At 36.8% G+C, this 22214-nt stretch overlaps 1 protein-coding gene across 1 annotated transcript; it reads left to right on the plus strand.

The window, feature by feature from the left end:
- The first annotated feature begins 73 nt into the window (after positions 1-73).
- LOC131552138 (Kv channel-interacting protein 2) lies at positions 74-20903 on the plus strand. The gene is made up of 8 exons (XM_058795694.1): positions 74-198; positions 6249-6373; positions 6618-6687; positions 10613-10683; positions 10949-11056; positions 11144-11248; positions 17862-17924; positions 20338-20903. The coding sequence occupies exons 1-8, from the start codon at positions 78-80 to the stop codon at positions 20383-20385; spliced, it is 711 nt and encodes a 236-aa protein (XP_058651677.1). The 5' UTR covers positions 74-77; the 3' UTR covers positions 20386-20903.
- The last annotated feature ends 1311 nt before the right edge of the window (positions 20904-22214 follow it).

The following is a 22214-nucleotide window of genomic DNA, read 5'->3' on the forward strand; positions in this document are numbered from 1 at the left end:
GCGTGTGGGTGGGAGTGTTTTTGGAAGGGAACACACATAACACACATATACACACAGACAGCATCATGTTCAGCAGCATGTCACAGTCACAGGAGAGCAGAGGCTTCAAACAGCTCATGCCCGGCGATGAATCAGGTGGACTCTACATCCTGATGCTGGTGTCCTTCTTCCCGCTGTACTACTGGTGCTTTACAGACGGTGAGTGGCTGGATTGGCTCAGGCAGCTTTATTCTCACTTCTCTTCAGGTAGGAGTAGAAAGGCAGGGCTAGCCTTCATCTTTACAGAGTTTCCACTCAGACTCTTTGGTACCAGCCAATGTATCAGGAAATGACGGAAAAGGTGTACACGGCAAACTGGAGAACTATTATTCCAGTGTTTATTTCACACTGTAAAATTCTGCATTACGCACAGGATGTGTGATATAATAACAACAAAACAATCAAGTCAAATGAATGATGAAAGCTTGACTGCAGCGAGGAAATATATTTATGGTAAATATCTTTGAAATCTCTTCTATTTACCTCAATCGTTTCAGAATTGTCAAAACTCAGCTGATGTAAAATTGCAAATCGCTTGATATTTTAAATGGTGCTGCCAGAATAACAAATCAAACTGTAACACTATTTCTGTGTGTTGTTAAGAGGCTTGATTTGTTACTCTGGCAACACCATTTAAAATATAATTTCGTGAAATTCAGCACACACGTTGAGTTGTTGGATGTCAATCATTGGCAAAAGTTAAGAAATATGCACCATATAGTGGGTTTCTTTGCCATAACTTTGTCGGCAAGTATTTTACAGAGGTTTTTAATCCATTTCATTGTTTCAATGTTCAAGGAACTGCTTGACCTGTTTTGTAGTGTGACAAAATTGCAGGGAGATTGGGTGATGAATGCAGGGAAAGAACAGCATGTTGCTAAAGGAGGTTCTGATCAACATTTGCATTCACTCCGCCATGTAGCTGTATAAGAGACCCAACTGCTGCAGAAATCATTGCCCAAACCACGATACTTCCTAATCCACCTTTCACTGACTTCTTTACGCACTTGGGCTTCAGTCTTCAGTCTTTCCCCAGTTTGACGCCAAACATAATGTTTCCCATCAGACCCAAATAAATGAAACCTGCTCTCATCATTAAAGTGAACTTTGAACCAGTTCTCCTCTCTCCACACAACATGCTCCTCAGCAAAAATCTAGCCTTTTGATTCTTTCTGCTGATGAGAGGCTTTGTCGCTGCAGAGTGTGCTTTCAGTCCAAATTCTCTTAAACGTGCCGAGACAGGTCCTTACCCTTATATTCAGCACTGAACTAGCAAGCAATTCCAGCTGCAGTGCTGAACCGATTCCCCATTGAGAGCCCCTGCATTGTCCTATCTTCTTGTGCATTTCTCTTACATGGACAACCAGCCTTTTTGTGGGACTTGAACCTGCAATATTTGAGAAATCACAGATTTGGAATGACTAACTTCTCTTGCAATGACTGAAAGGGTCATCCCTTTGGCCTTCATTTGGACAACCTGTCGCAGGGTTTCAGTCACCTTAGAGCGGCCTGCCATCTTGCAGTCTCAGTGAAAATTGGATGAATGCTGCAAGTCAAATAAGGTTTGTCATATAATTAAGGCACCAGGTGCCAAAATAACACCAATAACTTGGAGGTATCTGTAAGTGTTCTCTAATTTTGATCAGAGTTCTTTTTCCAATATCTCTTTTAGGTTTTTATACTTCGCTTCAGAAGGCAAATCATTTTTTGAAATATGCTTAAAAAACCGCCCTTCTACGAGTTTTAAGATTTTTTTTAAAAAAATGTTATTATTTATTTATTGATTTACAATACAACAAAAACATACAACCAAAAAAAAAACAAAAACAAAAAAACAGCATCAGAGTATACAAATATAAACATACATCAATTCCAATTTGTGTTAGCAAATTAAAACTGAAATAAAATGACAGCACATGGATGGTCAGTGTGATAACAATGGATATTAAGTTGTATAAGCACGAGTCAAAGGGTTCATAGATTAAAAAAAAAAAATGTTCCAGGTCTCTAAGAAAATGTGGGTTTGGTTTTTTAAACTGTATGTTAAATATTCCATATGCAGTGTGTCGTTTATGATATTTTTAAATAGTTCAAATGTTGGAGGGTGTTCCTTTTTCCAGTTTAATAGAATACATTTCTTAGATACATAAGAAATCAAACCTACCCTTTTAATGAATAAACGGTCTGAAATCTCATTTAAATCCACCCCAAAAAGATATATTAAAGGAGTCTTGTGATATTTCTTCCCCAAGACAGTAACAGAGAATTCATGTACACTATCCCAAAACTCCTTTAGTTTTCCGCAGTTCCAAAAAACGTGCATAATGGTGCCCTTATGTGTCTTACATCTGTTACACAAAGGAGATGCACCAGGATATATCTTACTAAGGAGAACTGGGGTCAAGTATATTCTTTGTATAAATTTATAATTTTGTTCTATTATTTTGTTACTAGAGAATGAGAAAACGACGCACCTGAATACCACATCCCACTGTTCATCATCAAAGTTACAACCAAGATCTTTTTGCCATACGCTTTTTAAGACTGCATATATCTCAGATATTTTCCCTTTCAATATTGATGTGTTCTCTAGAATGATTTCTAATTTAGATAGTTCCAGTGAGATATGACCCTTTGCAAGAAGATTGTTTATCAAATGTCTAAGTTGTAAGTACTTATAGAAATCTTTATTGTCAATATCAAATTCACTTCTTAATTCAGAAAAAGATTTAAGGGTGCCCTCTTTAAGAACTTGCTTAAAAGAGACAATATCTTGATCTTTCCACTTAGTAAATAATGTCCTTCCCATAGAGGATGGTAAATCAGGATTATAAGACAAAGGTGACCAAATAGAGATTTTTGAATGCATGCTGCAAAATTTTTTTATTTCCTGCCAGGTTTTCATTGTGTTATAAATCACAAATGTCTTTACACAGTTATTTACCTGTTTTATGTTATTAATATATGGTAGTGAGGTTAATGATACTGGGTAAATGGCTTGTTTCTCAATATCAGTCCACCTTGCATTTTCTCGAGGGTGTACCCAACTTAGGCCCCCATTTTCCTTTGATTTGCATAAAGTTTTAAAAGCAATCCTTGGTGGACGGTTGCTCCAAATAAAGGTGCTAATTTGCCTATTTATGGTTTTGAAAAATGATTTATTTAAATAGCATGGTAGAGATTGAAAAAGATAATTATAGCATGGCAATACATTCATTTTAACCACATTGATTCTTCCCAGGAGAGAGATGGGCAATAAAGACCAATATTCTAAATCATCCTTTATTTTTTTATTTAATGGAAGATAGTTATGGCTGAACAGATCCTCAAGGTTAGGAGATATCACCACGCCCAGATATTTAAAACATGTCTGACTCCAAGTAAAGGGTGATATATTATAGAGATTTTCAGTAATTGGAGAGGATAAGCAGCAGGCATTAGATTTGGTAAAGTTAATTTTATAACCTGATATATTGCCAAATTCATTAATAATACTAAGTGTTGCAGGGATAGATTGGTCAGGTTTAGTTAAATATAATAATATATCATCTGCATACAGTGATATCTTATGAACAGTATTTGCAATACATACCCCTGAAACATTATCCCTACTCCGCATAACTTCGGCGAGGGGTTTAATTGCTAGGTTAAATAGTAAAGGGGAAAGAGGACAAGCCTGTCGACATCCTCTTCTTAATACTATTGCTTCAGACATAAAATTATTAGTACAGATTTTTGCTAAGGGATTACTGTATAAGTTTTTGATCAGCGATATAAATTTATCACTCAAATTGAATTTTTTTAGTGCCACAAATACAAATTTCCACTCGATTCTATCAAATGCCTTTTTGGTGTTGAGGGATACTATTAATGTTTGTACATTGTTCAATTTTGAGTGATTAATTATATTTAAGAGCCTACGAATATTATCTGAACCATATCTAGCTTTTACGAAACCCGTCTGATCTGAGTGAATTAAGTAAAGGAGAATTTTTTCCAGCCTGCTGGCAAGAAGTTTAGATATAATTTTGAGATCAACTGGAAATAAAGAAATTGGGCGATATGACATGCATTCTGTTGCATCTTTATCCTTTTTATGAATTAGAGTTATAATGGCAGTCTTCATTGTTTCAGGGAGATTCCCGTTCTCAAAGAAATCATTTACCATTGGCATAAAGAGGGGTTCGATTTGAGGCCAAAATGCCTTATAAAATTCGGAAGGGAATCCGTCTAATCCAGGGGTTTTCCCTGAAGCCAAGGAGCTGATAGTTTCTTGTACTTCTGCTGAAGTGGGTAATACGTCCAAAAATGCCCTTTCCCCCTCCGCCAGTGATGGTAAAGATATGGAATCCAAAAATGATATTAGGTTCCCTCTGATAACTGCTTTAGCAGCATCCCACATAATAGCTGGTGTTACATCAGATGCAGCGTTATCAGTAATATAATATTTAAACCGTTCTTTAATATTGTTACATGCATCATTATTATCAAGTAATGAAGAATTAAACCTCCAGTGTTTATGTTGAGGTAAGCTTTGACCTATAAAAAGATTAAGATAGACTGGTGCATGGTCTGATATAAGTATTGATCCGATAGTACATACATTTACAAAAGGAATATACTCTTGAGGCAAAAGAAACATATCTATGCGTGAATATGCATTATGTCTTGTTGAGTAAAATATATAATCTCTGTTTCCAGGATTTAATTCTCTCCATATATCAACTAAGCCTACTTCACTAGAGGCCAGTTTTAGGGCTTTAGATGAGTTATGATTACACATTGAAAATGTAGACCTATCTAACTTTGCATCAAAGCAACAATTAAAATCCCCTGCTAAGAGTCCCAAAGAAGTACAATATTGGTTAAATAAAGTAACAATATTGCTCATAAATTTTGGAGTATCTGTATTGGGAGCATAGATGTTCATTAAAGTAATTTCTTGACCATACAGAGTGCCTTTAATTAAAATAAATCTTCCTTCTGTATCACTTTGTTGTTCTCTAAATAATAATGTGGGTTTCCTGCAAAAAGGCGATACTAACTTTTTCTTTCTTAAGAAAAGTGAGGACTCGTTTGCGCTTGATAGGGTGACCTAACCCTTTGACATTCCATGTTATTACTTTACATACATTTTCCATTTTACAATAGTGCTTAGGTTACAGTGACCATCCATATGTATACTCGAAGATGAAAGATTAGATACAATGCTCTGAATCTGTTTAAACTGTGAGAACTGCAAACAGCGAGTCCCCCTGAGATTTCTGTTTTTCCGTGCCTGTTCTACGAGCTCTGGTAAAAATGTCACACTGTTTCGAGGCCGAATGTTTGGACATACTCAGATTGTTAGTTTCGATCGGAATTGGTTAACTTTACAGAGTATTATATTTTTAATACTCTGTAAAGTATTATTAGTATTATAAGTTTTTCTGTGTACAGGTTATCGGAGCAAATCAATCAACCAGCCATCTTCGCCAGAGCCACGTGACGCCCAACCAGTTTTAAGATTTTTGATGTATTGCACAGTGTTGCCATGGTCACAGTTTAAAAGAAAGAGTCTCATATCTTCTAAGTGTAATGTCTAATTCAATGTTGATTGAACTGGTGCTTTATATTTTCTCATAAGGGCTGATTGATGCGGCTATTGTGGCTCATGATCGGCAGCCATGTGCAGTGTGACATACGCACTATGCATTGTTTTGATAAAGCAACTGGGTGGCGGTGTCGTGCTTGGGCCCGTCACTGCTGCTTGCAGCTACTTTTTAATCAGAGAAAGCAGAGTTGTGTGATTTTGAGCTTTTTAAAAATCAGTCAAACATATTTATTATATATTTTTTATGTTTATTTATTTATTGCATATTTCGAAAGTGAGTTTGATTTGCCACTAAAATGTTAAGCTCCACACTGTAATAAACTTCAACTTAAAATTAACCAATTATGTCTGTGCCGATAGCCTTGTGGTTAGTGTGTTAACACATAGCGCAACTACGCTCACGTAGACCTGAGTTCGAGTCCCACCTTGAGGTCCTTTGCTGATCCCACTCCCATCTCTCCACCTATTGCTTTCCTGTCTTCTCGCATTAAAAAAATTTACCAATTATTTCACACTGTTAGTGTGATGTAATGAACTTCTTCATAACACTTTCTCTAAAACAGATGAGAAATGTAACATTCAGTTATTAATGTATAATGAGATGTTTCTCTTACAGAAAGTACTGAGGATGAGTTTGAAATATCCTTTGTTTGCCATCGGCCTGATGATCTGGAAATACTACAGGAAGAGACTGAATTCAGCAAGAAAGAGCTGCAGTTCCTCTACAGGGCCTTCAAAAATGTAAATGTTGCTCTACTAAACATTAAATAAGGGGGAAGTCAGTACATTAACTGGGAATATCACCCTTTGTGTGGCACAAATAATTTTTACAGTATTTCTCTAATTCATAATTAGAATTTATATTTCATTATTATTATTTTTTTCTGAAAGACATATAATTAATTGCATATTGTATTATGCTGACGGTTTTTGGTCATAATGGTGTTTGTATAGTGTTTGTTTTAAGATCTGTTGTGCATTTCAGGAATGTCCCAGTGGAGTGGTGACTGAGGACGTGTTTAAACTCATTTACTCTCAGTTCTTCCCACAGGGAGGTGAGACAGTATATATATATATATATATATATATATAGTAATGTTTTTGTTGATAATATAATGCTAAGTACAGTTAAGTTTTGTTGTTGTTGTTGTTGTTGTTAATAATATAATGTTAATTAAATTTCAGATAGTTATCGATGTATGAATTTGTACCTCGTGCTGAAGGTGTAGACCCACCTTGGCTATGATTTTTTGGAGTCTAAGCACTTAAGATGCTGGAACCCAATTGTTTTAGCTAGAATTTTCTTATTAGTTTGTATTAAAAATCTCCAAATGTATTTGAAGCAAAAACTATACATAGATCTCAAACTTGGCAGGAGGGTCCAAAATCCCACCCACTACTCACAAACACACTCTTGGTTTTGTCATTATTTTTTCTGAAGAAGGATCAATATGTACAGTGATGAAAGCCAAAATATTAAATGGGGGGAGAGGGGGATACACATTGATATGTCTTTGTTGCATTATGTGGCAGTGGTGACCGTTCGAAAATGGGAAAAAGCAAGTTTGCATGCCTGTAACTCAAGAATTATTAAAGATATCTTAATGCCCTTTCAGATTTTGGGTCTTAACAAACTTTCCTTGCGGCGTCTACATTTTTAAGGCCATATATGGTTAAATTCCAGCAATTTTGGAATCTTAATATGGCTCCAGGAGTAATTAGTTAAATTGTACATTTTCTGTGGTCAAAAACCAAATGTGGGTCACTCTGCATACAGATTATACTTTTCTTCAATGTCTGAAGAAAAAATAATGTTGAAACTAGAAATTTATTTGGTTTCTTTCTATCAAAACAATTGCATAGAACATACTTGTTTGAGTGCCATAAATATACTTTTTCCAAAGTTTGCGTGTCTGTAACTTAAGATGTATTAAAGATATTCAATAAGATTTTCAGATTTGTAGTTCAGTCCCAGAGATATGGGGATCTCAATGTGGCTCTATGTCAAGATTGTTGAATATTACCCATTTTCAGTGGTCGAAAATCAAATGTTGGTCACTTTTGCATACAGCTGATACATATTGTATGTAAAGGGGAATGTCTGAAGAATAAATAACGTTGAAAGTAGAAATATGTTTTGTTTCCCTCTATCAAAACAATTGCATACATAGTAAATACATCTATGACATGTAACATTTTTGCTCTCTTCACTGTGTTTATTTTACTAGAGAAAAAAAAAATATTGACAAAATTAAAACTTTGAGCTGGGGAACACTGGTTGAATTGGAATCACATATTTGTGCTCATATCTACACAACCTTATGGGCTAGAATCAAAATGATTCCCTTATAGTCACTGAATCACATACTACACAATGCATATCTATAAATTCCATTTGCATCTTATAGGCCAATTTCGTGTAGACGTGTAAACCTATAACATTTTACATTTAATGTTACCTATTTTGTCTCACAATTCTTTTTTGAGCCTTTTTTTCTCGCAAATGCAACTTTATATTTCGTATTTCGGACTTTATAACTCGATTTAACTCAACAATAGCAAATTTGTCCATTCTGAGGGGAAAAAAGCTAGATGTGTGGGATAAACTCAAAAGAGAGAATGACGAGTTGATTTTTCTTATCAGAATTGTGAGATATAATCTCGGAATTGCGAGAATAAAGTCAGAATTTTGAAATATTGAAAATGAAATTTTAATGCATACCTGCTGCCACTGCCGGACAAAAAAAAAACGACGACAGCTGTGGTTAAATGAGATAAACCGAGCGGACTGGACAGAAACGATCGTCAAAAATGCTCGTGTTTGCAGCGCAGACTTCTTATCAGAAAAGGTTCAATAAAGTATCGTCTTTTGTTGTTATGGGCGCATCTAAAGATTTCTTATGGATCTCAGTACTATGTCGTGAATGAAATAATGTCTGTGTGCATGTATGTAAAACAACAAACTGACGATTTATATGCTTAATCACGTGTAATTGTATATACATTGTTATGAGTAATTGTGGCTGGAATAATAATGTAGCTGTAAAAATAGTTGCCTGCTGAAATTGAAATATATATTACATCTTCATGACTAGATACACGGTGAGTTTGTGTTTACTATACACGTTAGATGTGAGTCACTCAACCGAAGGGAATCCTGTCAGATCGTCCAAATTTTGAGTGAGTACAGGTCAGCCAATCCGGTTTCGTCCGTTAAAGTTAACCTTTTCAAATAACGCAGTCCCAGACAGTGAGTGACCTTACATATGCAGGTAAAATCGGAATTTCTCCAGTTATTGTTAAAAAAAACCAAGCTAACAGACTTCATAGCTAGCGTTAGTGAAGCGGTCAGGGGGATCTTTCTGCCTCCACCAAAGCTCCGCCCACAGAACAACATCACAATGTTTACTAACAGGAAAAGGGTCTATCCACCTTTTTCTTCAATGCGGAAGTAAGCCTATGGGTGAGGCTTCCGGTTCATTAGCCACTATAGGTAAATAATGAGGAGAATAACAACATGCAGTAAACGGTAAAACTGTTTGCATTACAAACCAGTGTATTCATAATTAAGATAATACATTAAAATAATATGATAAGACACACTAATTTTCAATATCAAGCAGCAAAACAAACTGTTTTGTACAGATAAAAATAGCTGGACGCGGATGAGACCGGAAGCTAGACCCATAGAGTTTACAAATGGCCGCACCCATTTTTACGTCAAGAAAAAGGTGGATAGACGGTTTCAATGGCAACATAAACAAACATTACTACACATGCGCGCTTTTGTGGCCTTAACTTAACTTCCAGTAGACATTCAAATAGAATCAATAACAACAGCTAAGTCCCTTTAGAGTAGATTATTGTTACAGTCTTTCACCAATAAGCGCACGAAGAAGGAGTGTAAACAAAACAGAGTCTTTTTAATAAAAATCAAACAGAGATAATCCAGGAGGGAGGAGTAGCAAAACACATTGATCAAATAATAGCAGACAAAGAAACATGGATGAACACAGGTTTTAAATACAAAACGTAATCAAGGGGAAACAGAAACAGGTGTGGAGCTAATTAACTAATGAGGAGAACTAAGGAAACTGGATCAACATGTGACAATTATTTTTTGATAACAAGCAAAATATGTTTGCTGCATAAATCAGACAGACTTATTAAAAATGCAAATTCATTCTCTGTCAGCAGGGGGCGCTTTAAAGCGGGAGAACCAGAGGTTTCCCTGGTAACGGCTGTACACAAAGCAGCGCTGAGTTTACAAACGCTGCTTTATCAGGCATATTTTCTAAAGACAGTCTTCCTTCAGAAATACAGTGATATAAAAACACCCGTGTCTCGTTTTGATTTTTAAACGTGCATTATGTGCTCATGCAAGTTTATTCAATGAAGCCTTTTGGAAAATTGGTCAGTTTTGATATCGTGGGGTCACCACAAATAAATAAATGTATGGGAAATGCATCCCACAGCACAACAACCTGATCCCAACTTTATTACTCATCACTTTAACTTTAACTGCGTTTGTAGCCAGTGCTACTAACCAGACCGATAAACAAACACAGACCGGAAGTTAACTTCGGGCCAGGCGCGTGCACCCGATGAAACCGTCTACACACACATACACGTTTACTTAGCTATCTAAATGGAGACATTCCATGCGTAATGGTTCTTCTACTGTACAAACTGTATTTTCTATTGCCCTACACCAACCCTACACTTAACCCTACCCCTTACAGGAAACTTTCTGCATTTTTACAATTAAAAAACAACAACTTTGTTTAGTTTATTTTTAAACCCGTTTTACAAATGAGGACGTCCCCAAAGGGAGATTTATGGAGATTTTGTCAGGTTTACCTCACTTTTGGGTATAAATTTGTCCCCAAAATATGGTTAAGTAGGTACACACACACACACACACACACACACACATATATATAAAGCTTTGTCGAATTCCTTTTTCTTTCTCTCCGTCAGATTCAAGCATTTATGCACATTACCTCTTTGAGGCATTTGACACTAACATGAATGGCTGTTTGAGTTTTAAGGTAAGTAACAGACCAGAGTTTTATTTTTTTTATTCTGGTTCTGAGGATGGACCACTCTGCATGTCTATCTTATCTAACACACTTGATTCATATCAACTGGTTAGGAGAAGATCTATGAGCTGAGCTAAGTGTGTCAGATAAGAGAGACATAAATGTGCAGAGCGGTGGGTCTACAACGAAGCTTGTAGCCTGTCTTCTAGTTAAGATTTTATTTGTTTGTTTGTTTCCTGACAGATTTATAATTCTTATTATTGTCATTTTACAGGAGTTTGTTGCTGGTCTGTCACTCATCCTTAGAGGCTCAATATATGACCGGCTAAATTGGGCATTTAATTTCTATGATCTTGATAAAGATGGATTCATCACAAGAGAGGTACTTGAAATGAAACTTTGATCAGTTTAGTGTCTAGAAAGACTAATGTAAAAGTATATGTGTGTGTACGTGGTTTTGGTCTCCTAGGAGATGATGAAGATCATGGAGTCGATTTATAATTTGATGGGGAAGTATGTGTATCCCTCCATACATAATGATACTCCCAGAGAACATGTGGAAAACTTCTTTCAGGTGAACGCAAACACACAGGAAGTTCATTCATGTCCATGTTGTGTCTCTACATTTCTTGCACCCAAACATTTTGGATTGTTAAAAAAAGTATGGAACACTATTACAAAAGGAACTCCATGTTCTCTCTCCATATCAGCTACAATGAATGGAAAGTAATACAATCAGTGCTGTGAAAATGTGTTTGCCTCCATCCTGATTCCTTCCATTTTTGTTCATATCTTATGCTTAATTGTTTCAAAAATGAAAACAAAATCTAACACAAAATAAATGTAACTCAAGTAATAATATAGCATTAAACAATAATGCTATATATTGAAGTTATCTAACACCAACTGGGTCGATGTGAAAATTCGGAAAAATTCCCAAATCTATGAAACTGCATTCATAATGAGGTTCAGCTGAACTAGATGCAACCAGGCCTAATTACTGCCAGCCCAGTTCAATTAAATCAACACATAAAACTTTTTCAATAGCAAGTTGGTTCAAATTTGTTAAGCAATAACACCATGCCAAAGGTGAAAGAAATTACAGAAATTACAAGGCTTAGAAAGTCTAGTCTAGAAAGGCTTACAAAGCCATTTCATGAGCTCTTGGACTTGGCACAGTAGTGATGTCACACCTCCACCTGGTTCTTCACCTCCATCTCATTCACCAGAATACTGATCATCATCACCTGATCCTCATCACAACCCCAATTGCGGATTGTATATATATATATATATATATATATATTCACCCTCAAAACACCTTCATTGTGTTGTCTGGTCTTATTATGATAATCTTCGGATACCTGTAAGAAAGGATTGTTATTGGCTGTGCTTCTTCACCACTGATGTTAATGTGTTCTACTCACCATCCTCATAGTGTTTAATTGTTTATTACCACTGCTGATTGTCTAATACCACTCACTGTAACAACTTCGTCACCTTCTGTGTCAGAAGACAAGACCGTAACCACATGGATCCAATGAGATTGGGCCTGGACGTGTTCACTGCAACCATCAAAAACCTGAAGCAGGAATTGCTTTTTTGTTGGCCAATCCTAACTGTTTTTTGTGACCTCGTATAACCCCTATAAAACCAGTGCATCAACACTCCCCCGTATACTTCTTCACCCAGCCCTTTTTCATTGCTGCCATCGATGCTGAATGTGGGATTCGTGTCACTGTCAGTGCCATACTCAGGGAACAACGAGGGATTGCAAGGGTGTTCCATCATGCTTGAAATGAATCCTTACCTATTTCCCACTGAGAAAGCCAAAGTAGGATTCATTATCTCTCATCTCTCTCCGGCCATGACAAGATCGTCCTCCTTCTGTTACAGAGGAACCTATTCAAGTGTACTAATCACATTTTACTACCTCGGAACATCAACGCTGTCTTCAATCCCAACTCTGCCATACTTCCAGCATTTTCTCACAAAGTGTCTTGTTTGGCCTCCTCTAATCATGGTACGTTCCATCCATCCAGTATCTCCTCTGAGTTCTCCATTTCATATGCCAGTGACTGTTGATGATTATGATGATGATACATTTTATTTATATTGCCCTTTTCTCAAACCCAAAGCACTACACAAAGCAATTTAAAAACAATAGATAAAACAAAACAGAAATGATAGTACACTTAGAGAAAATAAGTAGCATCTAATAGATGGGTCTTTAATATTGGAGAATTTCTTACCACCAAAGGAAGTTTGTTCCACAACCTTGGAGCTAAAGCAGAGAAGGCATGACCACCCATCAGCTTTAATAAATAAATAAATAAAATCAAACTTACTATTGGCTTCCCCAATCTCATTTGCGTAAGAAGTTGTTGCGTGATGAATCTGCATTTTGACGGACAATAGCCTATACTGCTTGCCTGTTGCATGGCGTGAATGGATATTTAGCTTTTTTTTTACAACATACAACAACTGCAGAGGAATCTGGACTAAAATATATCATATGAAGATGCCGATGCTGATGCCGTGCTTGATGACTCCAGACCCGGAGAGTCAAGGTGATCCTCAGGATGCTTGTTGTAGCAGCTCAGTGTTTTACATTTATGTCAGGAAAAGGACCATTTACATCCAAATGTAATTTAATGCACACAGAACAGAACCTAGAAATAGATTACGGAATATAAACTGCTGAATCTGCCATTTTCAGTAAGATTTAAAGTTACTAGATGTGTTTGTGTGCCTGCTTTTGTGTGTGTTTAACTGAATCATGTCCAACAGATATCTGTTTAAAAGCAGTGCAAATCACTCGTTGATTTGCTTAAAGTCTACTTTGCGGTTCTGTTGACAAACATGTTTATAGCGCATTCTATTCAATGTGTTTATAATGCAGAAAAAAATAGACAATGGCAACCTCACGTGCTTGACGCTGCAGTGGTGCTCTATGTAGTCATAGTAAAACTGCTTAAAGGGTTAGTTATAGGGCTGCACGATAAATCGCATGCGATTGTCATGCGCATCTCGTCAGTAAAGCCGGTTCTGTGATTAATAGCAAATTAAGCAAGACAATTTTTAATAACTCCGATTGGATTAGTCTGAAAGAAGAAAGTCATATACATCTAGGATGCCTTGAGGGTGAGTAAAACACAGGCTAATTTTCATTTGAGTAAACTAACCCTTTAAGCGGTACATGGAGTGTGAATTTTTACATTTACTACAGAAATGCTAAAATCTATAAAAAAGTTTGACTGACCAAATCGACAAGCTCAAACGTCAAGCTACGCCTATGGCTTGAATGTAAGGAGCAACTAGATCACAGAAATATGCCATGAAGAGCTTTATATTGTAGTAAAGAGAGCATGGTCCCTTTAAGCCTATTCACTATGTTTATTCTGTTCCTATTCCTATTGGCTGTTTAGTTACGTCAGTCGGAGAATATGTGCTGAGTTACGTCTGTACAGAGAGTTTTAGAAAGAGGTCGCTCGCATGCTCATCGTACGGTCGGGAAAGCTGCCGTTCTGTGCCGGAGCAAGAGCACCGATCAGCGAGAACAGTGACATACAGACTGTGTATTTATGAGGCTACCAGACTGAGGCTGGGGTCAAGGCATCAAGAGCCACCACACACAGACGTGTCGAGGAATTTGGCTACAGTTGTCGTATTCCTCTTGTTAAGCCACTCCTGAACCACAGACAACGTCAGAGGTGTCTTACCTGGGCTAAGGAGAAGAAGAACTGGACTGTTGCCCAGTGGTCCAAAGTCCTCTTTTCAGATGAGAGAAAGTTTTGTATTTTATTTGGAAACCGAGGTCCTAGAGTCTGGAGGAAGGGTGGAGAAGCTCATAGCACAAGTTGCTTGAAGTCCAGTGTTAAGTTTCCACAGTCTGTGATGATTTGGGGTGCAATGTCATGTAGCAAATTAGCTTAAAAGGGAATTGTTTATAAATAATTACAATTAATTATGATTAATTACAATTATTTATATCGGCTGACAGTAATAACTGTAGCAGAATTAAATTGCTATCAACTGATCTGTTCGTCCAGCGACCATTCAGTGTAAGTTCATATCAACTCTAAGAAAGGATATTTTCGTGGCCACAGAAAATACTTTCTTAAGTATTAATGCATTAGAGCATGTAGTAAGGATCGAAAATCGTAAAGGGACATTAATTTGCAAGGCAGAACCAGAAACTCATGTAATTTGTGCACACAACTTTTATTAGCTAAACGTTAACACACATAACTAATCTAAACAAACAAACAAACATACACACACTCACGCGTATATACAAAAGGGGAGCTAAAGTGGATGAATGAAGCCATTAGAGAAAACAGAATGCAGTTATGGAAAGAGTCAGTTAACCACCTGAGTTAAACCATCAGCGCCGTTTATAACGGGGTCTATAACTTATACTAAATCTCAGTTTAGTTTAGTTAGATGTACCATACTTGCACTTCCACGGCTGTTGACGTGTGTCTGGAATGCAGTCTCGGATGAAAAGTCTTGATGGTTTCAAGGTTTTGGACTCGCGATCACGTTCTTCCGGGTTGAAGAGTGATGAATTCCAAAGATGTTATTCTGGTTCTGAGGTCCACGGAGCTTTGGTTAAATGGAAAGTCAAGCCTGCAAGGCCTGGCGCAAAACTTAAAGTTTCAGAAGAGTTCTAGCTCACATCCTTCTAGGATCTAACAGAACCGCACAACTGAGATATGTTGGAGCCCACCGGGCACGCCGGTTCCAGCTCAGGCTCTCCACATGGGCAGCAGTCTGGAGATTTGGCAGTAGAGCTTTTGCAGAAGAGCACTGGCGAAACTGTGCGTGAGCCCTTTAAGGTCTGCGAAGAGTCACACCTCTCAGGATGGGCTTGACCAATGAGAAAGGCTGAATTTCCAAGCGGGAGTTTGGAAAAACTGGGCGGGGTTATGACCCTTTGTCTGAGAGCATGGTAATTTGCAAAGGGGTTGGATTGGAAGTTGTTATACAAACTATTAAAGATTCTTAGGACATTAATATGTTGCATAGGTATCAACATGTAATATTCACTCTCAATTAGATCATCCGAAGACGAATTGATAGAGACCAAACATATTACAGTCAGAGTGATATTAACTAGTAATCTATTATAAGCATGCATAAAACAGTATACAATACACAAAAACATATACAAGAACAGTAATAATATACACAATGACCTAATGATATGTGTGCTCATTCAAAGAAAGGTTTTTCTATGAATTAATTAGAGAAGAGTCCATTTTATGGCATAATGTCTTTTTCCTAAAGGGGCTATGAAGTGAGTGTTGCTCGGTCATTTGCATTCCCTTGAGCAATAAAACTAGTGTTATCTGATGGGTTGCCATGGGACCAGGGGCCTGAAGTCCTTGACAGTCCTACTGGCACCGGGTATGTGTATTGGGTGAGGGGTCTGTGACCATTTGTTAATCTAATAACTAATTGATTTGTTAAATCAAATGCAAAATTGTGTGTCTGATTGGTCCAAATGCTACAGTCATCTGCTGGTGTTGGTCCATTGTGTTTTTTGAAAACCAAAGTCACTGCACCCATTTACCAAGAAATTTTGGAGCACTTCATGCTTCCTTCTGCTGACCAGCTTTTTAAAGATGCTGATTTCATTTTCCAGCAGGATTTGGCACCTGCCCACACTGCCAAAAGCACCAAAAGTTGGTTAAATGACCATGGTGTTGGTGTGCTTGACTGGCCAGCAAACTCACCAGACCTGAACCCCAGAGAGAATCTATGAGGTATTGTCAAGAGGAAAATGAGAAACAAGAGACCAAAAAATGCAGATGAGCTGAAGGCCACTGTCAAAGAAAGCTGGGCTTCCATACCACCTCAGCAGTGCCACAAACTGATCACCTCCATGCCACGCCGAATTGAGGCAGTAATTAAAGCAAAAGGAGCCCCTACCAAGTATTGAGTACATATACAGTAAATTAACATACTTTCCAGAAGGCCAACAATTCACTAAAAATGTTTTTTTTTTATTGGTCTTATAAAGTATTCTAATTTGTTGAGATAGTGAATTGGTGGGTTTTTGTTAAATGTGAGCCTAAATCATCACAATTAAAAGAACCAAAGACTTAAACTACTTCAGTCTGTGTGCATTGAATTTATTTAATACACGAGTTTCACAATTTCAGTTGAATTACTGAAATAAATGAACTTTTCCACGACATTCTAATTTATTGAGATGCACCTGTAAAAGTCTCGTCCGTTTGGGAAAGTGCGCGCACAATCAGCGGAGGCTCGCGAAGCGGAGCCAGGCGAAAGTATAAATCCCGCATTACCTCCATTTAAAGTCTAACAAATACCACTCACATCAACAACCTCGGTCATCTTTATCCTTCTGTGACAAGTGAACCTTCCCAACAGCAGTTGAGGGAAACATGAATTCTGCTCTCTACTAGAAAATCTGTACATATGATTTTCTTTTAGTGGGATTTAGTGTTTAGTTTATACCAGATGTAACAAGACCCCTCTCGTCTAAACTGTTCCCCTTTTGACTTATCAGTCTACAAAAAAATCTCAAATTCCCAAAATGGAGAATGTCTGGTCTTCAGTCTGTAAATGCAACTGGATTATACAGCTAGACAATGATCCAAAGCATAGGAGTAAGTCCACCATGGAATGGCTGTTTTGGAGTGGTCTAGTCAAAGTCCTGATTTGAACCTAATTGATATGCTATTGCAGGACCTTAAATTGGTAGTTCACACTCAAATACGCTCTAATGTGGCAGAACTAAAGCAGTTCTGCAAAGAAGAGTGAGGCAAAATACCACCACAGCTCCAGTCTCGGAGATCGGAAGCGTTTGGTTGCAATTATTGCTGCTAAAGGTGGCACAACTGGATTTTAAGTTTAATAGGGCTAATAGTTTTTCACCTGGGTGACAGCTGTGTAATAACTTTTTTTTTTTTGCTTTAAAATGACTGACTAAATAAATAAATTAATAAATAAAAACTGTATTATGTGTTTACTCAGGTTGCCTGTTTTATGTTGCTTTTGTTAAAGCTATTTTGTATGAAATATACACAAAAACAAAAGAAATCAGGATGGGGGCAAATAAATGTTCACAGCACTGTATACTGCTTGAATTCAAGGATTTTCACCTCTTTTCAAGGATTCAATAATGCATCTTGAACTTTATAAACTTCTTCCAGAAAATGGACAGAAACCGTGATGGAGTGATCACCATTGAGGAGTTCATGGAGTCATGTCAAAAGGTTGATCTCTGCAACTTATTATTTTTATCAAAATGCAAAACATCATAATCAAAGATGAAATATGTCCAGGGAGTATTCCAGAGAGCAGGTTCAACTTGACATCATGGCATTGTGATTATCATAACATAACCCAAAGTTGATTAAACAGTATGCATTGCTTGTTCACAGCCCCAGTATCATCCCTTGTACAACTGGGGCCGGATTCATGAAACATTCTTAAGAAAAAAAGTCTTCTTACCTGCCATTTTTCCCTTATATTTTAACTTAAGAAACAAGCTAATAAAATGTTGTATTCCCAAAAATTCTTCTTTAGACTGTTCTTAAGACAAAACCTAAAAAGTATTCAAATTCCTGAAAATAATCTTCTTGAAAATCATTTTAAATAACCTCTTAAAGTTAGGAAAGCCCCAGACTAGATCCAAAATAGTAAGAATGATGAATTTATTGGGTTATTTCAAATTAATTGTTATATTTAAGCATCACAACAACAGCTACATATAATACATAGGACTACTATTAATAGTGACATGCACAAGTTTTCTGAAGTGACAGCGATGACTGATAATGTGAACAATGACAGGTCATGATTATGTGTAACGCGTCATTTTACAGAATTCAAAATTCAGTAATAACTCCACAAAAATGAGTCAGATAGGGCTTGTTTTTCATTTTAGCCTATAAATACGCTATAATCTCTGGCAGTAATGCACCCATACAAATGTACTGTAGCAGCGCGGACACATACCGCAAGCGTTCACTCAGAAGAGAACGCAAAAACACAGCACAAAAATGAATAAAACAGGTCACTGCAACTTGAGACAAGTTAATTTGATGCATTTTATCAATAGTTTCCCATTACAACAAGGCTCTTTAAAAGTAACTGTTCAAAAACACTGCACATTAAAAACGCGAAGCCTAGTCAAGCCGGTCACGCCGGAAATAGTGTGTGCGCTTTTTATGCTTATTAGGGTAATCTGGAGGAAACACAAAAAGACAATCCTTTAAGTGTGAGTTTATCAGTGCGTCTTCAGTCATGCATTCAGTCAGATAAAGACTGAAAAAAAATTAGGTTGTTTTTAAGAACATAATTGAGAACATATTCTCAAATAAGTAACAGTTTAATTGCACTGAAGAACATTATTACGAACTTCGTGGAATTTATCTTAAGAAATTTTGGTAACACTTTACAATACGGGTGCACAAATATGCATTAAATAATGCTTAACTAATGCACAGATAATCATGAGTTAATGTATAACTCATGATTAACTACACCATTTATTAATGATTACTGCATCAGCAACTAATGAACATTCGATATGATTCAAAGATTAAATAATCAATGAATTGTTATTAGTTAAATGTGTCATAATGTATTAATTACCTAATAACTTATTTTATTAAGTAATGAAGTAAATTCATATGTTGATTACCACATTGGGTCGAAGCCATGCCTTTAAACTTCCAGTTGTCTGCTTTAATTAATCATTAGCTAATGATTTGCTAAGCTATCATTATGTTATGACTTTACTTGTTGAGGCACATGCCTATTAACTAATTGTTAAGTAATATGTCATTGTGGTTATAGATTTTGAATTAGTTAGTTAGTCATGTGCCTCAACAAGTAAAGGCACACCATAATCATACCCATGCAAATCATTAGCTAATGATTAACTGGAAGTTTAAAGGCATGCTTTCGACTCAGGAGCGTAGCCAGAAGAGAGACTCTGGGTGTGCCACATTTACTGTCAGATTAATGTGCAAAAAAAACAACAACAAAAACACCAAGACTGTGTATTACTAACGTTACGGAACAGAACAGACTGGGCTGATATAGCCTGTAAAAATATTAGTGTCACCGTATTGTAAAGTGTTACCGAAATGTCTTATATCTTAAGATTTTTTTTGTGAATCCGGCCCCTGGTGTAACTGTATACTGTGACAAGCATATGCACCACATGCATCATATTTGCATTTTTAAAATAAAATGTATATAGAAAACATCCCATTGGAAAAAGAAATGCAGCAATGTGTTAGAGGAGAAAATGTCGGGTTTAAGATTTGTATGGTAAAATAAACTGTGCTGTAGTAATGCTATATAATTATAATATGACGTGTAGTCTGTGCTGCCATGCACACTGGAACCTCATCAGAAGGGAACACATGTGAAGCTGAGACATTAACCTGAAGTAAACTAACTCTGGACCACAGGTTCATGGAGTAAGTTGCTATTAAAGTTCCTCCAGTTTTGGGGACTGAAAGTTGAAGTTAATGGCTTTCTCTGGGATAACTTACTAAAAGTTATAGTTCCTAAACTTACTAAATGTTTAGTTGCTAAAGTTGCTTTCTGGAATATCCTGCAGGAAAATGTGACTCTTGCCATTTACTTGTCTTTCTTTTCTGTTTATCTGAGGATGCAAATATCATGCGGTCAATGCGGCTGTTTGACAGCGTCTTTTAGGAGTTTCTGCCCGGCTGTGGATTTCAGCTCATTCTTCTCTCTCCATCAGGAGATTTCTCCATCAAGAATCTTACGGTTTTCACACTGTACTTGTGTGGGGTTTGCCTTTTGCTCTAATCATAGAAGGCCTTTAGGGAAGCACACATCTGATAGGGAAAAGCTTTTTAGCTCTTTCTGGAAACATCAGTATGCAAAAAAGTATGTTTCGTTTTTAACCATACTGTTTATTGTATTTATTTTTTATTAACTTTTATTGTGTTAACTCTGATTTTATCTCTTGTTCTTTTACTGATGATAAGTGCACTACAGTAAGAATGTGAGGGTTAATTTTGTGTTACAAATGGTATGTTTCAATTTGAAAAAGGGAGGAAATGCATGTTTTAAACCAGCGGTCATTAAAGCAGAACAGATGCACAGACAAGAGTGTATTTTGTTGAGCTGGAAATAAACATGTACCACAAGAAGCATGTTATTTAGCTTACCTGAAAACAACAAGAAAAACAATGTAGTATGCTGTGAAAATCATCCCTGTGTAAATACATTTATACTTCCTTTGTGCAATAAATATTTTGTGATAATGGAGAAAAGTCAAAAGCTTCAACAGCATTTTCATCACTTGCTCGTTTAGTTTGTCTGTTTTCTCATTTCTCTGGTTGCTTTCTCAGCAAACTCTCTGAATATGGCCAGTTTTCATTGTTTACATTCTTCATTTTTAACTCTGCAGTGAGAGTGAAGATGGGACGTGTTTCTACAACAGTGACAGTGCGTTTTATTTGTTCTGTTTACTGTTGAACATACATTTACATATTCAGCCTTAACGTCACTTTTAACATAACTCAGAAGGATCTTTAGCTACAGTTTCCTAAAATGGCCCTCTCTGCTGCTGGCTTTAAGTGCATATACTTAAAAAAATAAAATAAAAACAAGAGTGTACTTTCAGTATATTTTTTTAGGCATTATCAGAGATATTATATACAGAGAGAGAGAGAGAGGAGGATCAAAACACTTTATTTTATCACAAATTACCTCTCATACAAATTCACAACAATAGTAATTCTCATAAAATACTCAAACATTCAAAAACAACTGACCCTCAAAAACCACACATAAGATGTCTTTAAAACACCAGATATCACCAAAAAAACCAATTCATTAACAAGTTTATAATAGGCAGATTCAATTTAGATTCTTCCACCAACTAATTTTCTAAACATCATGTCCACATCAATAGTCCCAAGTTGTTTTCCTTTATGCTTTCTCGTTTTCCATATTGCTAATTTAGCTGTTCCCAACAAATAATTTAATAAACGTCATCCTTCTCATTGAATACCTATACTTAACGCCCCCAATAAATATTTTATCTGAAAACTCCTCATCAAATTTTTTAAACAAATCCTTAAGAAAATTAAAAAGATCTTGTAATCTTCCACATTTTAAAAACAAATGTTCTAAATCTTCTTGTTTTCCACAAAATCTACATTCACCACCCACTGCTGAGTTCAGGTGCGCCACATGTCTGTCTGTAGCTATTGCCCCGTGAATAAGCCTCCGCTGTAGATCTGCTGTCCTCTTCTCTATGGGAGGCTTATACAGGGCTCTCCACCTGTCCTTCACGAGGAAATCTGATCCTAACAATCTTGTGAGCTGCGGCTGGCGGCTGGTGAGAGGAAGCCGTGGACGGCGGGCTAGTTCCGGCTCGGGCCCGGACGCTTCCCAGACACCGGTAACTAGCCTCTCTCCAACACGGTCCCGTGGTGTCTGGGAGCTCCATGGGATGGTGGAGACTGGCTCCGAGCTGGAAAAGGTGGAGGATGCCCGTGTCTTCCTAC

The sequence above is a fragment of the Onychostoma macrolepis genome, chromosome 13 (assembly GCF_012432095.1).
Source record: "Onychostoma macrolepis isolate SWU-2019 chromosome 13, ASM1243209v1, whole genome shotgun sequence".
Lineage (NCBI taxonomy): Eukaryota > Metazoa > Chordata > Actinopteri > Cypriniformes > Cyprinidae > Onychostoma > Onychostoma macrolepis.

Bases quoted from the DNA above. Each gene is read 5' to 3' on its own strand.
- LOC131552138 (XM_058795694.1), top strand. From the start codon at position 78: ATGTCACAGTCACAGGAGAGCAGAGGCTTCAAACAGCTCATGCCCGGC. The intron at 11,057-11,143 runs GTACTTGAAATG...TTGGTCTCCTAG, and splicing joins ATGGATTCATCACAAGAGAG to GAGATGATGAAGATCATGGA. The intron at 11,249-17,861 runs GTGAACGCAAAC...AACTTCTTCCAG, and splicing joins ATGTGGAAAACTTCTTTCAG to AAAATGGACAGAAACCGTGA.